This window comes from Podarcis tiliguerta, assembly GCF_965153285.1.
Source record: "Podarcis tiliguerta genome assembly, chromosome: 17".
Lineage (NCBI taxonomy): Eukaryota > Metazoa > Chordata > Lepidosauria > Squamata > Lacertidae > Podarcis > Podarcis tiliguerta.
Genome location: NC_139550.1, coordinates 30123028 through 30141418, shown reverse-complemented (window position 1 = coordinate 30141418; position 18391 = coordinate 30123028). Strand labels below are relative to the sequence as shown.

The 18391-nt window shown below is 44.1% G+C and overlaps 1 protein-coding gene and 1 long non-coding RNA gene across 4 annotated transcripts in view; one reads left to right on the top strand and one right to left on the bottom strand.

The window, feature by feature from the left end:
• SLC44A2 (solute carrier family 44 member 2 (CTL2 blood group)) overlaps positions 1-12035 on the top strand; it is a 60216-nt gene extending 48181 nt beyond the window's left edge. For 2 of the 3 annotated variants that reach the window (XM_083419863.1, XM_083419864.1), the window contains exons 18-22: positions 2078-2151; positions 3742-3812; positions 4189-4277; positions 4742-4826; positions 10753-12035. In XM_083419863.1, the coding sequence (XP_083275989.1) occupies positions 2078-2151; positions 3742-3812; positions 4189-4277; positions 4742-4826; positions 10753-10859 (426 nt within the window). In that variant the 3' untranslated portion in view covers positions 10860-12035. Of the gene's footprint in view, positions 1-2077; positions 2152-3741; positions 3813-4188; positions 4278-4741; positions 4827-6975; positions 9919-10171 lie in introns of all 3 variants that reach the window. The other variant, XR_014506290.1, reaches the window with a different exon arrangement.
• On the bottom strand, positions 11364-18380 carry LOC310667945. Its single transcript, XR_014506460.1, has 3 exons — positions 17558-18380; positions 15088-17188; positions 11364-12716 (listed from the first exon to the last, which is right to left on the bottom strand). It is a non-coding gene; the product is annotated as an uncharacterized lncRNA (long non-coding RNA).
• Between the last annotated feature and the right edge of the window lie 11 nt (positions 18381-18391).

Genomic DNA, 18391 nt, shown 5'->3' with positions numbered 1-18391 from the left:
CTGAAGCCTGAACTGTTATGCGGGGGGGGGGGGGCCCTTTGCAACCAGCAATGAGGTCTGGGTAACCACTGTTGGCTTCTTCAGTGGGGTCATTTACAACAACCTTTACAACATCTGTGCTACCGAATCTCAAATTTTGGGATTATTGAAATGTATGCAGTGGAACCTCAGTTTTTAAACTTAATCTGTTCCGGAAGACTGGTTTGGCTTCCAAAAAGTTCAAAAACTGAGGATCAGTGGGCTGGCTGCAAAGTCAATGGGAAAAAATGAAAAATGTGGCTTGGAAGCCGAAAATTGTTTCTGAAAATTGTTCAAAAACCGGAGCTTGTTACTTCCAGGTTTTCGGCATTCAGGAGCTGAAATGTTCCAAAACAAAGGCATTCGGGAACCGAGGTTTGACTGTACAACAAAAAAGTAACCAATTTAAGTCGTGCGACTCAAATTGCGCCTATTAGACCCATTTTTAACAAAAGCAATGTGGACTTAAATTGCTTCTGGGGCTCCTCCAGGATTAGAGGCCCAGAAGCTTAACCTTCATTAGTTTCATAGTATATCTGTCCCTGCTTTAGACCTTGAAGAAGCCTCTGGCTAGATCTACACTCAACTTTTAAACGTTATTAGAATGATTAGAAATAGCGTTCTAAAACGGCAAGACGTGGAAGGTCCGCTTTTGGTTTCTCCTTTGCTTCCTTTCCATAGCATCTTCCAGGTTTCCAGTAGTTGGTTGCTCTGCAGCACCCTCTGGGGTCACATTTTAATAACACATTATGAACGTTTAAAAAGAACGTCATATGGCTATATGGTTATCAGAACCATCCCTTACCTCTTTTTTTAGCATTAAAAACCACGAGTGTTGATCTGCCCTCTGTTTTCAGGTGTATTGAGGCTTGGAATGTGTCTAGGTCAAATGTTTCCAAATTTTTCATGCTGGTGACACACCTTTTAGAAATGCATCATTTCGCGATGCAGTAATTCAGTTTTATTAGCAAGCCGCAAGTTAAACTAACCCCTCTCCAGCCCTGGGAGGAGTGCGGGGAGCATTTGCATTTGTGTAACACGCCTACACACTGCAGCCGATACACTAACATGTCGCGACACACAGTTTGGAAAGCTCTGGTGATACCTGTGATTTGCTACCAAACCTTGTACTCAAGACATCCCTGTTCTTTCAACCTGTGTGGGTTCTTCTGATGACAAGGACATGAAGAGGAGACCTCAAAGATGCAGAGAGGGTGTTCTATTGACTCAAAAGTGTTTTGAATCTGCTGACATTATGGTTTGAGCTCTATCGAAAGATATTCAGATATGGCGTGGAAGATATGACTAACTTCTTTTAGAAAAGAAGCTGTGTTGGCTGTTCCACAGACTTGAAACATTTTAGGCCAAGCCAATAAACCATCCTTTGTTAACTGTTGAGGTATTCAATCTATATTCTTGCATTTGGTGTCATCCCACCTTTGGCCACAATTGACAAGAACCAGCACAGAGAGACACCATAAAGGAAAGCACAGAAACTCCCAACGTGCTCTCTCTGCCTGCAAGTCCTCTTTGCATTCTGGAAACAGAGCAGCACTGATGCTGAGCAAATGTCACATAGTCACGATCAATGCAAATCATCCATCTGGTCTGGGGCATGAGGTCAAAAGCTCCTGATTAAAGTACAGTGGTGCCTTGCAAGACGAAAAGAATCCGTTCCGCGAGTCTCTTCGTCTAGCGGTTTTTTCGTCTTGCGAAGCAACCCTATTTGCGGATTAGCGCTATTAGCGGTTTAGCGGCTATTAGCGGCTATTAAAGGCTTAAGGGATTAGCGGATTAGCTGCTAAAAGGCTATTAGCAGCTTGGTGCCTTAGAAAAAGGGGGTGGGGAGCGGGAAAAAATCTCAGGAACTCGCAAGACATTTTCGTCTTGCGAAGCAAGCCCATAGGAAATTCGTTTTGCGAAGCACCTCCAAAACGGAAAACCCTTTCGTCTAGCGGGTTTTCCGTCTTGCGAGGCATTCGTCTTGCGGGGCACCACTGTATACTGGACAACTTGATGGAATGTTCATATTCTCTTTGGTGATTTCCCCCCCACACAGATTGCCATTTATGGCACTAACTTCTGCACTTCTGCAAGAAATGCCTTCTTCCTGCTCATGAGGAATATCGTCAGGTGAGAGCCTGCCAATGAGTTGCCTGGTTATTACTGCTTCAGGGCTTTAAACAGGGATAGCCAGCTTCTTTGGACTGGTGGGGGAGCATCCTCCTTGGGCAAGCTACTTTGGGATGAAATTCTTCCAGCTTTAAGGTTCCCTCTCATTTCCCTCCCACTCCTTTTAAGCATTTTGTTCAGAGACAGCTTGCCCACCCGCCCCGGCCCCATGCTGAAGAATCCTCCCAGAGCTACAAGAGAGGGTGCGCAGCTTCTGCCAGCTGGCACACAATGTAAAATGACATGGAGTCATATTCCATATCTTTAGAACTGGGAAGGATCCCAAGTGCCAAAACCACTGCCCAAATGGGCATATGGGCAATAGGGAATAGATGTCAGTTGGCTGGTTCAGAGGGCCTTCTCGGTAGTGGCACCTGCCCTGTGGAATCCCACCACCACCACCAGATGTCAAGGAGATTAATAACTATACAACTTTTAGAAGACACCTGAAAGCAGGAATTTTTAAATATTGTGTTTTTATATTTTGCTGGAAGCTGCACGGTGTGGCTGGGCCAACCCAGTCAGCTGGGTGGCATATTAATAATAAAATTATTGCTATTAACATTGCACTGGCTTATAGGCAAGGTTTGGGGATGTGGTCAGGGCTCTATATTTCCTGTGTAAAGAAAGCTTCAGTCCTAAATTCAAAATTGGGAATGGATCATTTTCTTGCAAACTTGGTGATTTTGATGCGAACCAGCTCGATTCATGTGCTCTGTTTGAACCAGCTATTTGAGAGGATGCAGACTTGAGAATTTCCCTGCACAAAGGAGAAATGTGGAGGGAGGAGAAGCATGGTGAAGTCCAGTATCAGAGGTGTGAATGGGGAAGCAATATAAATCCTGAGCCACAAAAATGGCATGTGTACTGCAGGGGTCTGCAATCCATGATCTGTAGGTTGTGCCCACTCCAACAAGGGAAAATGCATGGCAGTTCGTTTACCTATAATCTAAAGTGGCCTTCAGGGACGCGGGTGGCGCTGTGGGTTAACGCCTCAGTGCCTAGGGCTTGCCGATCGAAAGGTCGGTGGTTCGAATCCCCGTGGCGGGGTGCGCTCCCGCTGTTCGGTCCCAGCGCCTGCCAACCTAGCAGTTCGAAAGCACCCCTGGGTGCAAGTAGATAAATAGGGACCGCTTACTAGCGGGAAGGTAAACGGTGTTTCCGTGTGCGGCTCTGGCTCGCCAGAGCAGCGATGTCACGCTGGCCACGTGACCCGGAAGTGTCTTCGGACAGCGCTGGCCCCCGGCCTCTTGAGTGAGATGGGCGCACAACCCTAGAGTCTGTCAAGACTGGTCCGTACGGGCAGGGGTACCTTTACCTTTACCTAAAGTGGCCTTCTCTAACCTGGTGCCCTCCACATGCTGTTAAGACTGCCTGATGTTCTGGGAGTTGTAGTCCAACAACATCTAGAGGGCACCAGGTTGCGAAAAGCTGCCTACAGAAACTTTACTCGGGAGTCTCTTCTAGGCATTGCTAGAAATTTCTCTAACATAATTCCACAATGGAGGGGAGGCTTAGAAAATTATTGTTTCTCCTTCTATCTGCTTTCAGGGTTGCTGTTCTGGATAAAGTCACAGACTTCCTGCTTTTCCTTGGCAAACTCCTGATTGTGGGAAGTGTTGGTAAGTTCTTGGGGATATTTCAGGCCTCCTCTCAAATATCCTTCATCCTCTGATTTATTCAGCTTCTCCTCGGGAATGAAATGCCTTCCATTTGCAGAGGCCCTCCGCCCCCTCATTCCCAGCGTTGTTTTGCTTCTTACTTCCTTTTTGCTCAGCTTGTTCCCACTACACACAGATAGAAAACGCAAGGTCCAAGAGCTAATTTTGCAGGGAAGGGGGATGTTTATTTGTGCAGAGACCTTGTCGAAAGATGCATGGGGCACAGAGGGAATAGCTTTTGAGGTGGAGGAGGGGAGGAATGGATTCAAAAGTTTGACTTGAAGATCAGACAGAAAATTCTGAGATGAAATGATTTTGTTTTTCTTTCCTCTTTTAGGTATACTTGCCTTCTTCTTTTTCACCCAGAGGATAAAAGTTATTCAAGACACAGCACCACCCCTTAACTACTACTGGGTCCCCATTCTGGTTGGTATCTAAGCTAAGGACTTCTTCAGTTCTTAGCCCCCCTACTACATATCTTGGAAGCTAAAGTTTCTTTTGCATATTCTGTCTTTCAGCTATGATAGTTTGAGCTAGTCCTTGTTAGTTGTGTTGCTTGTTGAGGACGCAGGGGAAGGGAGGAGAAAACCACTATTAATTGGCAGTAATATCTGTATTGGACTCTCTGTCTTACATTTATTTCACCTGCAACGAGTTCAAGGCGGTGAATGTGGTTCTCCCCGCCACCTATTTTATTCTCACAACAACCCTGTGAGTTTTGGCAGAAAGTAACTGACTGGCCCAAGGTCATCATCTTGACTTTTATGATCCCAGGTTTCAACTCTTGACTTCTTGCAAAAGTTGCAGCTTCAATGCCATTTCTAGTTTGCAGCCGCTGGCTAGCTGAGATGCAGCTCGTAACAGAGACGATTCTCTGCTTTTTCTTGCAGACGGTGGTTGTAGGCTCCTATCTAATTGCACACGGATTCTTCAGTGTGTATGCCATGTGTGTGGACACACTCTTCCTGTGTTTCTGTAAGTATCCAGCTCTGGTGCCGTTCTAGTGAAAAAAGCACGTTTGCCCAAGCACTATAAACTGTAATGGAAATGCTCCAGTCACTGTGGTATTAAACCAGCAGCTGCTGAAAATGTCCTGCAGGCAGTTTCTCCTATGCCTCCCCTACCCACAAAAGAACCACAAATTCCTGATTCCTTGGGCCATAGTGCAAGAGGACCCTCAGAAGGCATGATGCAGGCCAGAAAAAATGGTCCTGCATGGGCCTTGCTTTTGCCAAAAGGTTGGGCTCTAGTGATATTCCATTCCAGATAACAGCCATGTCAGTCTGTTACAGCACAAACTGCTGTTGTGCATTGAAGGCTAACAGAGTCATTGTGATCTATGTCATGTCATCTGTCACTGACTTCTCTTCTGGGGGGACACATTCGGATAAACTGACTTTTGAATACCAGTCATAGAAGCTGTAGGCTACAAAAGAACCCTCAGCCCTTCTGCCCTTATTTTGCCTCTGCATTTTCCAGCACTCGTTTGCTAATCAATTGGATTACGAAGTTTAATTGGTAGATTTAATCAGCTGAAGCTGATTAACTGAAGAGGGCAGTTTCTAACCGGGAAGGCTGAGAGTTTTGATTTTGAGCCTACTTTGCATTTTAGTATCTTCTTGTCATGGGGAGTGCTAAAAAAATGAAGAGTGGTAATTTAAAATGTACAGCCCGCTCCTATTCACGCTTATTCAGAAAGATGCCCACTTACTGTACTGGGGTTTGCTCCCAGTGCCATGCTACACTATGCTTCCTTCCTATAATATCTGAAAAGGGCACCTCTGAGGTTTAGGTAACTTGCACATTTATTTTAAGTAGTTGCCCTTTCTGATCATTTAAATCCTAGAGCGCCCCTATATGTGTCTGTCTTTTTGTTGCATTTGCATTGCAGCAGAATTGCATATTGACTTAAAATGTGTTTGAGGCAGCCAATCGATTCCGTTCCCAAGGGAGAATTTCCTTCCCATTCCCTTGGTCATATTCCCCTCTTGTTGTCTCCTGCCTCTTTCCCGGTTCCTTTTCTTTCTCTGAATTAGAAACCCTCTATCTGGCTGTGAGTTTCCCCCAATAGGTACTGCATTTACCACCTCAGTGCTTCTCAAATTGTAGGTGCAAAGAGATCTTCAGCAGAGGCAGAAAAGACTGCCTACTTGGCTGAATTGTTGCACTTTTATTTAGCTGAGAGGCTCCCCTGTAACAATCCGAGTCTTCCCTATTAGGTAGCAGTCAAGGACAGGCAGAATGTGCCTTCTTATCTCAAGTCTTTATTTGCCTCCGCCTCCCACACTGTGAGGCACACACACACACACACACATACACAAAGGGGGGGGAGAGAGAACTACAGTTTAGGATTGATCAAAGGAAGGTCTTTTCTCACACAGTTGGCTTACGGAACTCACTGTTCTAAGATATGGTCATGGCCATCGATTCAGCAGACTTTAAAAAGCATCAGGAGAAGTCTGCCATTCACTATTTGTCAGAACAGTGATGCAGAACCTCCCCAGATTCACAGCTAGGATACCTCTTGTCTACCTGATGCAGGAAAGAGAGAACTTGGGACAGCTGTTGAGTTTAGGCTTGGTTTGTGGCTTTCCCAAAGGCATCCAGCTGGTTTGGGAGGGGATGCAGTGGGGGAATAATTGACAGGTCCAAGGTCATGCAGTGAGCTTCATGGCTGCGTGAGGATTTGAATACCTGGTTTCCTAGATCTTAGAACAGCACTGCACCATACCAGCTCTCTGGATCTGGAAATGACTCATTTTAGCCCCGTGGTAGCAGGGTCGTACGAGCTGACTCCTCTTGCGATTGTGAAACTATTAACTTCTGATTTTTCCTTCATGTCTCCGCCATCAGCTCAGTTAGCAACTCCTCCGCTTCCGCTATAGTATAGTAGCAAGCATTTTCCATAGCATAAAAGCAGTTGACTGCCTAAGCTGCCTTACTCTCTTTCTGGGTGGAGGAATCTATTTGCAACTAACTCCAAATCTTCTCTTTCTCTCTCTCTCTCTCTCTCTCCCCTTTTTGTTTTGTATTCCTTTGCTTTTGTCTTTATTTGTTTTGCTTTGCTTCTCTCTTGTCCATCCTTCTGCGGCTGCTTTCTCTGTCTTCCGTGGGATCCCAAAAGGTGAAGACCTGGAAAGGAATGACGGATCTCCTGAGCGGCCTTATTACATGTCCCCCGCACTGAGTGAAATCCTGCTGAAGGGAAGCCTAGAATCTTCCAAAAGTGCTGAGAGCCAGGAATAGGGACTGGCGCATGGAGTGGGAGAGGCGCACACAGGTTTCCCCACTGTGAGCCTTGTGCACACCTGCCTGGTCCGTGTGCAGGTGTTGTTCCTTCATGGCTGCCCTGAGAACTGGTGCAAACCTCCTAGTTTTGCTGTTCTGGGAAACAGCGCTTCCTCTGGCAAGTGGGAGGCAAACATTCTGGCGCCAGAGGAGCGGAAGCGGAAGTTCAAGGCCGAATGCGTTTAATGTCAGGAAAACTCGCCGCATCTCCGTTGTTTGCACCATGCGGTGCTGTTTTCTGCTCTCCCCCAAAATGCCATCGCTATAGCAAGTCTGGCTATTTAACCGGTTGCATAAATAAGCAGAATGCATACAGTACAGAGTGGGTGCTGCAGATATTTACATTAAGTATTGGATCATTTCTTGGACTTACCCTTTCCTTGACTAGGCAGATGTAGAACAGAGCCATTTATTTGGTTATCAGTGAATTTCGAGAGCAGATGCTTTTGTCCAAAGGGGCAAAATAACCAAAATTATTGAGGTGCTAGGGATATCTTTGGCTGGTTGGGCTGGTTTTGAGTTGAGTCTACTTAGACGGGAGGCTTCAAATTGCTTAGGACTTGCTTCCAGGCAGAAGTAAGTGGAGGAGGAAAGGGATTCTAGCAGAGCAGCAAAGAGTTGTTTCTTTGTTTTGAAGTTCCTGCTGCAACTTTGTGGGGCTCTTGGCCATTTCTCCCAGAAGCTTTGAGTTTCCTTCATTTTCAGTTCCTTTACTTATTTTGTTGAAAAGCAGTATTCTGTACAACCTGCAAGCTTGCTATCCTGCTGGATGATCCCTTTTACTGAACTGTTCAGACACTCTAGCATGCCATTGAGATTATAGTAGCTTGCAGAGTAATCTTTATCAATATACAACATTTGCTTGTATGTAACTTCTCTACAGCTTGTCTTGATGCGGAAAGCAATGGCTACTCATTTCCCTAATGGCTCTCTTCCTAGGCTATGGTCCCAATCCCACACAGCTATGTATGCTTAAGCCCATTGAAATACATAAGTTTTAGCATACCATACTGAACTATAGTCAAAATGTAGTGTTGGAATTCCCAGTGTAGCCTTGAAATTCCCAATGTACATCTTTGCAAAGTCCTTAATTAAGCTAATAATGATCTTGAAAAATCTGTGACTGATATCTCCTTCCTATGGCAGATAAAGTATTAGATTTTCTTCCTCAAAATACAACCCCCCTGGTTTTTCAGTATTGTATAAAGCTGCAGTTTATTTTTGTCTGCTTTACAAAAGTTTTATTAGCTGAACATAGTATATGTCAGGATATTTATTCCTTGTGCCAGAAAAACAAATCTGGCTCCAATCATTGTAAAACTAAAGGGTATTTTTTTGTTTTTGTTTTTGGTGGGGATAAGGGAGGGAAGGTGAGTTAGCAAACAATTGTGAATTTGCTTAGGAAAGGATGAAAAGGAATTATGTGGGTTTGGCAGAGGCTAGGCAGTCAGAAAGGAAAGTGGGGCAGACAGAACGCTGTATTGGGAGGTTTTCTTGAAAACACTTAATACATTCTGCATCTTGTCCCACACGGCATCAAACTTCCAGATTCCATCTTGGAAAACTCAGTGCCTTATTAAAGAGATACTTCCTTTATGTTAGCTCTCCAGGTGTCATGTGGAACATGATCCACTTCAAGTTTATGGTCTGGAATTACCTTTGATTAAATATAATTATGATAAGTTTTTTTGATTTTTTTTTTTGTCCCTGGCTTCTTGGTTATCCTTGAGAGTTGCTTTTGGCACAGATATTCTGTAAACATGCAAAAGATAGCATAGGATCCAGTCAAAATGAAATTAAATGAATGTTGAGAAAGACTCACTAGTGATCTTCATCACAATGAGATGGCAACTTGTTTTTTTAAAGATGAAATTGGAGACCAAAAGCATTATAAATTCTGTAGTGTTTCATGAGACACTGGCCAGCCTGGAAACTCCTGCGGCTAGTGGCAGGCAGTTGTTTTCTAAAGGAGCTAAATGAGAGAAAGGTTTTGCTTCCCATGATGTGTACACATTTCTTCTGCCCCAGGGTTGTCTCTGGCTAAACAGGTTCTGGAAGCAAAATAAAAGGTGAAAATCATTTTCCAGAGGCAATACTGGTATGAAATCCAAAAAAACTATGGTCCTACTGCTGCCTGTTGATGACCTGAGCAGGCAGAGCACTTTTTGAAGTTTTTGAAGACGTCACTGTTTCTGGTGGACTTTTTTTTTTGAGCAGCCAATTTTGGTTTTGAGCAGATCACTCATACCTGTATCAGGAATATGCCTCTTTCTTGTGCTGCACCAGTTTTTAAAAATATATATATGCAGGGAAGTTGACAAAAGGCTGCAAAGACAGAACTTTGTGAAGAGAAGGCCAGATGCAGGTTTGATATGCGTCTGGCAAATGGGCCAGTCTGCTATTCACATACATTGGATCTTATATCACAAAAGAGGCATAGTATTTGTCAGGATGTGAGTAGGGGAATGGTGCTCTTTACAAAGCTTAATTGATCAGCTTGATGCTAATAAAAAAGATAAAGAATTTCCAAATAAAAAGACAAGCAGAGCAAAACTTCATATAACTTATCACCACCACTGTTGCTGCCATGGCCAGAGGCAGTATTCTTCAGCTTCTTTTCCTGCTTCCCCATGGAGGAAAAAAGATCCTCTTCATTGCCACCCCTTGGAAAAAGAAAGCAGGTGTAAAAACATGACTCTGCATTTTAAATATGCAAATTGAACTCCTCATCTTCTCCTCCGATTCTGCTTGCCTGGAATCCTGCTAAATTTAAAAGGCTGTTGAATTACCATATTTTTTGCTCTATAAGACTCACTTTTTCCCTACTAAAAAGTAAGGGGAAATGTGTGTGCGTCTTATGGAGTGAATGCAGGCTGTGCAGCTATCACAGAAGCCAGAACAGCAAGAGGGATTGCTGCTTTCACTGCGCAGTGATCCCTCTTGCTGTTCTGGCTTCTGAGATTCAGATTTTTTTTTTCTTGTTTTCCTCCTCTAAAAACTAGGTGCGTCTTGTGGTCTGATGCGTCTTATAGAGCGAAAAATACGGTAAATTCTATCCTCAAAAGAAGCTGTGCAGTTCAGAGTTCATACGTACCTGCTTGTTGTGCATTGCAAGGTTCAACTGACAGCTTCGTTCTAAGCACTCAATTTACATGCGGAGAGGAGGGAAGTTGTGAGCTTCCCACTTAATTTTCTTAATGCAAATGTTGCCTCAAATGTGAGATTTCATCCAGATCTTGACATCTGTGGAATCATGAGGACACTGCCATAGCCTTGAGAATGGGGTGATCCATCTCCTCGCACCGAGACATGGTTGAGGAAACCCATCCTGACCATATCCTTCACCATGAGGAATTGTTCAATCTTCCTTGAGGAAAAGTGGAAGGATTGACTTGTCAGTTCGAAATCCTTCTCAGTTTGGGACATGCATCTAGAGTAGGGAACACTAGCCTCCAGTTAGTGGTGTCAGGTTTCCCTGTGTTTTCACAGGTTCAGATTGCTAACACTTTCCCTTTGTAATGGCCTTACTTGATCCCAGATACCGGCCGTTTGGTACTTGGGAGACAGACTTTTTCACATCCCTTTTGCTGGGGGAATTTGTCTCTCTTTGCAGTGGAAGATCTGGAACGTAATGATGGCTCTACCGAAAAGCCTTACTTCATGTCATCTAACCTGAGAAAGCTCTTGAAGAAGACCAACAAACAGCAAGCAGATGCATAGCTGGCCCTCCCGTTCATTCCTCTTGCTTCCGTTGGTAGCATGCAGCAGACGCACTGGAATTAACCAGTCTGAGATTTGTCGAGCCTTTTCTTTGAAGAGCAGCAATCTGTGGGGTCCTGCTTCCACTTGCTGCTGTGCCAGAACAACAGTAGCTTCCCTTGATTTGGAAACACTCTTGGCCCACCCCCCTTGAAAAACGAGGAACTTGTGTCACAATAGCTCCATCTGAAGTCTTGAGTGTAGAGGTATCTGCTACTAAGTCAATCAAAGCCTCCCTGCTCACGATCAGCCTGGAGTGGCTGGGTTTCTTGCTTGCCAGTGCAGAAGCAGTTTGCAGAAGCGGTAGATTTCAGTTGCCAGCAGTCCAGGGAGGCTGTAACCCGCTAGCCAGCTGAGCTGATTTCATTCCATTAACTTGTTTCAGTAGACTCCAAACGGGCCTCAATCCAAGTGTTCTGTCTTAATCTTAAAACAAATAATCTTGGAGAAGTTGGATCATTCCAATAACACATTTTTTAACCGTTTGTATTTACTAAGTGTCTTTTCTCCTTGTCGTGGCGTTTACTTCATTATATATACCCTTTGCCACTTGGGATAGACACCTTTAAAGGAGCAAGCTGCCTTTCAGCATGGCACGTTGACTTGGTGGATAATTTATAACCTCCTCCAAATGACTAGCAGCCTTTCATACAAATGCTGTGAAGAAAAGCTTATAGGCAACTGTTGTTGGGGTTGCCGGTGATAGAAAGCTTGGGTAATAGCGCTGTTGTTTCTTGAATGAGGATGGGGCAAAATGGTTGTAGCAGCTTTGACTTGCTAAATAGGGAAAGGTCTTCAAAATATTACTTGCAAGAAAAAAGCTGTGTGTTTGTTGGGGGGGGAGAGTAAAGTAAGTATAAACTATGGAATAACTAAATATGAGGCAGAACCTAAATATATGCAAAAATGTATCACTAAAATGCAAGGATGTAGGAGGATTAGTTGGAAAGAGTTCCAAATTGTGGCTACAGGAATTGGTAACTTTCCACAAAGGTAATGATAATACCATCAATCAATTTTTAAATCTGGGCAGTTAATTTTGTGTTTGCTTTTTATAGTCCTTTTCTACTCTCCTATACATCCCTGTATCTTTCAAAAATTATTTTATAACTGAAACATTAAACATTTTGTTTTGTACATCTGTTTAGTGTGGTTTTCTTTTTACTCAATCTGTAATTCCAACAAAACTTATGAAGTCTAATGCAATTTGTATTTTTAGAAATCAAAGTAATTAGTGGTGTCTTTCTCCCCCCCACCCCAAAATTCATCCACTGCATGGAAGATGTTCTACATTTAAACTGTTGGGGGACTTCAAATATATATTAAGTGAAAACCTATTATATTATTTATGTACCTGAACTCTAGTCCAAAAAAACAGTTTAATAGAAAGGGGAAATTATGTGTTTGGCACAGCCCTCTTTCTTTTAGGAACCTGAGTAAGCAGATTCCATAATCAGGTTGGAAATCAACACTTTAACTGGAGATAATCCCAGATGTAATTAAATGTATCTTGGTATATCTTAAGGAGACATTCGTTTCAAAGAAGATACCACCCAAAACGGTTAATTCTGTGATCTCAGGCATTGGGAACAACCCACCTGTTGAGCATATGTTTTCAATAGGACATCACAGTTGAGAAGGGGGTTGTCTCACCCCACATGTCAAAATCCCTTATGTGGGTTCCCAAGTGCCTGGGAAGCCCCACGCTCTAGTGCTGGCAAAATGCTTCCCCATCAGCTGCCAGGAAAATGAGAATAGAAGCCTACATTTAGCAGGTATCAGATGCACATGGGAGAAATCACCCCTTGCAGCCAGTGTCTGCAAAAAAGAAACAGAAAAAGGGTGATCGACTGCCCCAAAGGAGGGCTCATGTGAGTTGTTGGGTGAAGGGATACCAAAGAAGGGTGTCAAAAATGCCAGAGGGATCAGTTCTAATGCTTTATTCAAGTAAAGTGTAGACTTAAAGCAGATCAGCCTGCTAGGTCTCCCAGCCTTTACAGACTTAGGATGGATACCACAGCAAGATGGCTTGTCTGCACCCAAGCAAACATGCATACAGTGGTGGAGCTTCATGCTCTGGCACCGGGAAGGCGGAGAGCAGGCGGGGGCGGAGCTGGCGCTGGAACTCGTCCTGGGGGTGGGACGCCCAGCGCAGGTACCCCACCGGGATTGCATTGCCGGGGACAGGCAATCCCCTCGCACTCCTCTTCCTCCGTCAGTGCATGCATACATTCTTTATACACAAAGCAGCATACGTCTCTTTGGCCACAACTTCCCATCGCTTTACCTAACCAGATGAGAGCATAGGTGGCAAACACCCAAATCTTACAGATAGTTAACCTTTCTGGGCTCAGAGCACAGCACCCCAAGCTGACAGATAAGGATAACATTAAAGGGACCCCTGACCATTAGGTCCAGTCATGAGCGACTCTCGGGTTGTGGTGCTCATCTCGCTTTGCTGGCCGAGGGAGCCGGTGTATAGCTTCCAGGTCATGTGGCCAGCATGACTAAGCCGCTTCTGGCGAACCAGAGAAATGCCGTTTACCTTCCCGCCAGAGCAGTACCTATTTATCTACTTGCACTTTGACGTGCTTTCAAACTGCTAGGTTGGCAGGAGCAGGGACCGAACAATGGGAGTTCACCCCGTCGCGGGGATTCGAACCGCCGACCTTCTGATTGGCAAGTCCTAGGCTCTGTGGTTTAACCCACAGCGCCACCCACGTCCCTAAGGATAACATTAGAGTCTGCTAATTAGCTTATATCAAAGCAAGTGAATATATATGAGCTCATTGCTGCAAGAACTACCAATTAATTGTGGGGTTATCTTGATTACTAAGATGGTGTTAGCGAAGCTTCTGGAACAGGTCACCTTTGATTCAACGCAACTGTTTCCCAGACTGTTTCCTCTGCACAGAAGTCATGTGTCCCAGAGCACAGTTTGGCTCTGCTAGTGATCCCATGCCTCTATAAGGCTTGCACACGCATCCAGGAGTTGGAATACTGCTTCTCTGATTGAATAGGAGACTCGTGTTGCTGCAACATGTCCCCTTAAAGGAACTTCAAAGGGACCCAATATAGACCAAAAGTACCAGAAGGCAGTAGAAGTAGGAAAAGGCAGAATGTTCTAAAAAGTCTACAGCACGTCTCCATCAAAAAAGGGAGAATCTAGACATAGCAGCAGATAGAATGGGAGGCAACACAAATGTAGTATGTGAAAATTATTTTATTACACACGTGGATCATAACAACATGCAGTTCAACACAGGCTCTACCTGTAATCAACAGGCTCAGTCCACAGCCAAAGGAACTGATAGGGCAGAGCGAGAAAGATTTGCAGATTTGTATGGCTACCTCCGAGACCATTGTCTCCTTAATGCCCAAACTAACGGGGGGGGGGGGGGGGATTCAGAGCTTGGACTGCTTAAGAAAGGAACTATCTGGGATCAAGGCTAATATGCTTGTCTTGTTAGGGTTAATTGAGCTGGGGATCCTAACAACAGTTCCCGCACCTCTGCTGGCACAACCCAATAAACCTAACCAAGACTGCCTATGCATGCAACAGTACAAAATATGAATAAGGTGGTAGGATGGCTTTGGACTTCATTAATCTGCAGATTGGGGGCAGGGATCATGTTTCTGAATATCCCCCTATGTACTAATAATAAAGCTGCTAACTGCTATTATTGTTTTGCTGATAATTCCTGCCAGAGCTGTAAGTGGGCGAGCTAGAATCCTCCTCTGATGTAAAAGGCTTTTATTTGCAGGCGATACTTTGTGTGTGAGAAGAATTAACAGGGTGAAGTGATAGGAGTCAACTCAATGGTCTCATACTTGTTGGCCTCCACCTATCTCGAGAGACAATGGAGTGCGTCTCTGGGTGTGAAATCAAATGGCACCAAAGTGACCTTCCTGGGGTGCATGTGCAAACTTGGGCCCCAACCAGTGGTTAAAGTCAGCCTCTTAGTCCATAAATTAACAAGGCCATTGTGTGGCCTGGTTCACAAACAAGGAGCTTGCCACCACGACTGGATTCCGACATTAACATATAGTTATTTTTCTTTCGGAAAGCTTAACATGTGGAACACAACTCGCCCACCTAGAAATACATGTTTCCCCATCTATGTTCCCCTCTGACATTTTGTTCTAGTGCTGCCACTCTTCACACAAGACAATCAAAACTATGACTTACCAGGATCATGCGACTGTGCAGGGTTTAGAGCGCAGTTCTCCGAAAGCTCTTTCATCTCTAACTCTGAGCTGCAGCCAAGAACAAAACCTTGAAATATGAAACCGCAGTTAAAGGGGCTTTGGAATTTGTATACAAGTGAGAAGAGAGCCCTGTGTACCCTTTGCTGATTCTCTGCTCTCAAGCGCCCTGCCAGGGTTCTAATATATGCCTAACTTGGAATTAGGCACCTAGTCGAGCCTGCCTCTGCCTCCCATTGCCTCATGGTCAATACAGACCAGGCCGAGTATTTGGTCTCTATAATTTTGGAGGTGATGAACATGGTTACAAATTGGAGGTGATGAGCATGGTTACAAAAGAAGCACCAGAGACTGGAGAGGAATTTTCAGAGAGAAGAAATGAAAGGTGCAAATAAAAAGTAATTTAGAAAACCTCTCAAGAAGAAAAAAGTAAAAACTCTAATAAAGTGTTAGGGTGCCTTTTCAATCTTCTGTGGGCATCCCTTTTCCCCAATTTATTATTTCTTTCAAGATCTGTTTGAGCAAAAATCTAATAACAAAAGATTAATCATTTAAGTGCTACATATCTGTGAGAGGGAATGTTGGTTGGAAAGGAATCAGCACTGCAGTACTTGGCATTCCCAAGTAGTGACCAAAATGCAATTGTTCTAAGTGCCCCCTGCATAGTGCATTTGAAACGTTGGCTCAGTGTATTAAATGGGAGCTCTTATTTTGCACTGTATTATTCTCCCTCAAAAATGATCTGTGAAACCAGAACAAATTTGGAAATATAAGCTTAACTTTCTTCACTAGATTTGTTTTTTAAAATATGAGCTTCAATAAATCCCTCGCTTAAGACAATTAACAGGTCAACACAACCAGACGAAATTAACTAAAATCCCAACATTTCTGCTTGCTTGGGTGAGGAATCAATCCAAAAAATATAAATAATTCTGTTTTTTGTAATTGTTTTAATGATGTTTTGAGTATGATGTTATATGCTTTTGGATCCTTTGGGAGGAATGACATCACTGTAAAATAATAATGGATCCCCATATTATTGTGGGATACTGCAGCAAGATTACAAAAGGAGTTCTCTTCACCCCACCACAGAAAGCTACAGAGATGTGGACCATACAAATAATTCTGGTCTTTGCTCCCATGTAAGCTGGCACCAATGATCTGTAGTTGGGAAGGACTGGCTCCTTAAATCCAATTTTCAGAGCAGCCATTCTGCAAAGCCAGGATGTGCAGAAACTTGGAATGACTTTATAACATTGCTTGGAACATAATGCTCAAAGGCTGAACGACTCAAAGGGTAAGGCAGACTGAGGTCTATGGGAGTTCCTATTAACTAATGAAACAGTCAGTCTGTGAACAGTTAGAAAAAGGATGTGATTACTACGACCCAGCATGGGTTTCTAAAAAAAACAAGTCATGCCAGATGAATCTCATTCCTTTTTTATATATACAGTGGTACCTCAGGTTACATACGCTTCAGGTTAAAGAGTCCGCTAACCCAGAAACCCAGTACCTCGGGTTAAGAACTTTGTTTCAGGATGAGAACAGAAATCGTGCTCCTGCGGTGCAGCAGCAGCAGCAGGCCCCATTGGCTAAAGTGGTGCTTCAGGTTAAGAACAGTTTCAGGTTAAGAACAGACCTCTGGAACGAATTAAGTACTTAACCCGAGGTACCACTGTATAAAGTAACAAGCTTGGTGGATCAGGGGAATGCTGTGGGCATAGTGTATCTTGATTTCAGTAAGGCTTTTGACAAAGTTCCACATATTTTTGCAGAGCAGCTAGTAACACATGGGCTGGATTAGGTAACTGTTGGGTGGATTTGTAGCTGGTTGACTGACCAAACCCAAGGAGTGCTCATTCATGGTTCCTTATCATCCTGGAAAAGAGTGGCAAAGTGGGGTGCCTCAGGGTTCTGCCTTGGGCCCATTGTTGTCCAATGTCTTTATAAACAACTTGAATGAAGGAATTGAAGGGATGCTCACCAAATTTGCAGATGACACCAAACTTGGGGAGGGGGGTAGCTAATAAGTCAACAGTGGAATGCAGAAGTAAAAAAAAGCTAATGCTATCAACCAGTATAGTCTCCAGATCAAGGGATGCAATATAAAGGTAAAGGTAAAGGTACCCCTGCCCGTATGGGCCAGTCGTGTCCAACTCTAGGGTTGTGCGCCCATCTCACTCAAGAGGCCGGGGGCCAGCGCTGTCCGCAGACACTTCCGGGTCACGTGGCTAGCGTGACAAGCTGCATCTGGCGAGCCAGCACAGCACACGAAAACGCCGTTTACCTTCCCGCTAGTAAGCGGTCCCTATTTATCTACTTGAACCCGGGGGTGCTTTCGAACTGCTAGGTTGGCAGGCACTGGGACCGAACAACGGGAGCTCACCCCGCTGCGGGGATTCGAACCGCCGAACTGACGATCGGCAAGTCCTAGGCGCTAAGGTTTTACCCACAGCGCCACCGGCGGATGCAATAGTACCATTCTATTCTGCCTAGGTCAAACACCACCTGGAATAGTGTTGTTCTGGGTGCCACAATTTAAGGAGGATATTCCTAAGCTGGAACATGTGCTGAGTAGGGCAAACAAGATGATCAAGCGAATGGAAACCAAGACTGATGAGGAATGATTGAGGGAGTGGTTATTTTTAGCCTGGAAAAGAGACTGAGAGAATATATGATAGTCATATTCAAATATTGAGAGGACTGTCACATGGAAGATGGAGTAGGCTTGTTTTCTCCTCCAGAGGGTAGGACTCAATCCAATGGATTCAATTTACAAGGAAGGAGATTATGACAACATCAGGAAGTACCTTCTGACAGTGAGAGCTGTTCGACAGTGGAATGGACTCCCTAGAGAGGTTGTGGATTGTCCTTTCTTGGTTTTGAAGGAGAGGTTGATCATGTCATGCATTAGCTGCGATTCCTGCATTGCAGGGGGTTGGACTAGATGACCCTAGAGGTCCCTTCCAAACCCACAATTCTTATTCTAATATTTCATTCTTCAGCCCAATCTTAAGCATATTTATTTACACAGAAATAAGTCTTACTCAGTGGGGCATGTTTCCCAGATTTTTACTGGATTTTATAAGAACTGTAGTGTGCAGCTTGTTTTATGCTATCCTTTCCATGCTTACTTCCATTTTTAATTTACATCCCGCCAAAAATCAGTATTGTATGTGAAAATACAAGCAGTAAAACAATACCTAGTATCACTAGTTCGGTCTGGACATTCCCCTAGATCCCTTTTAAGTTGCAATGTGGCTACAGCCATGTGGCGACCACCTTAA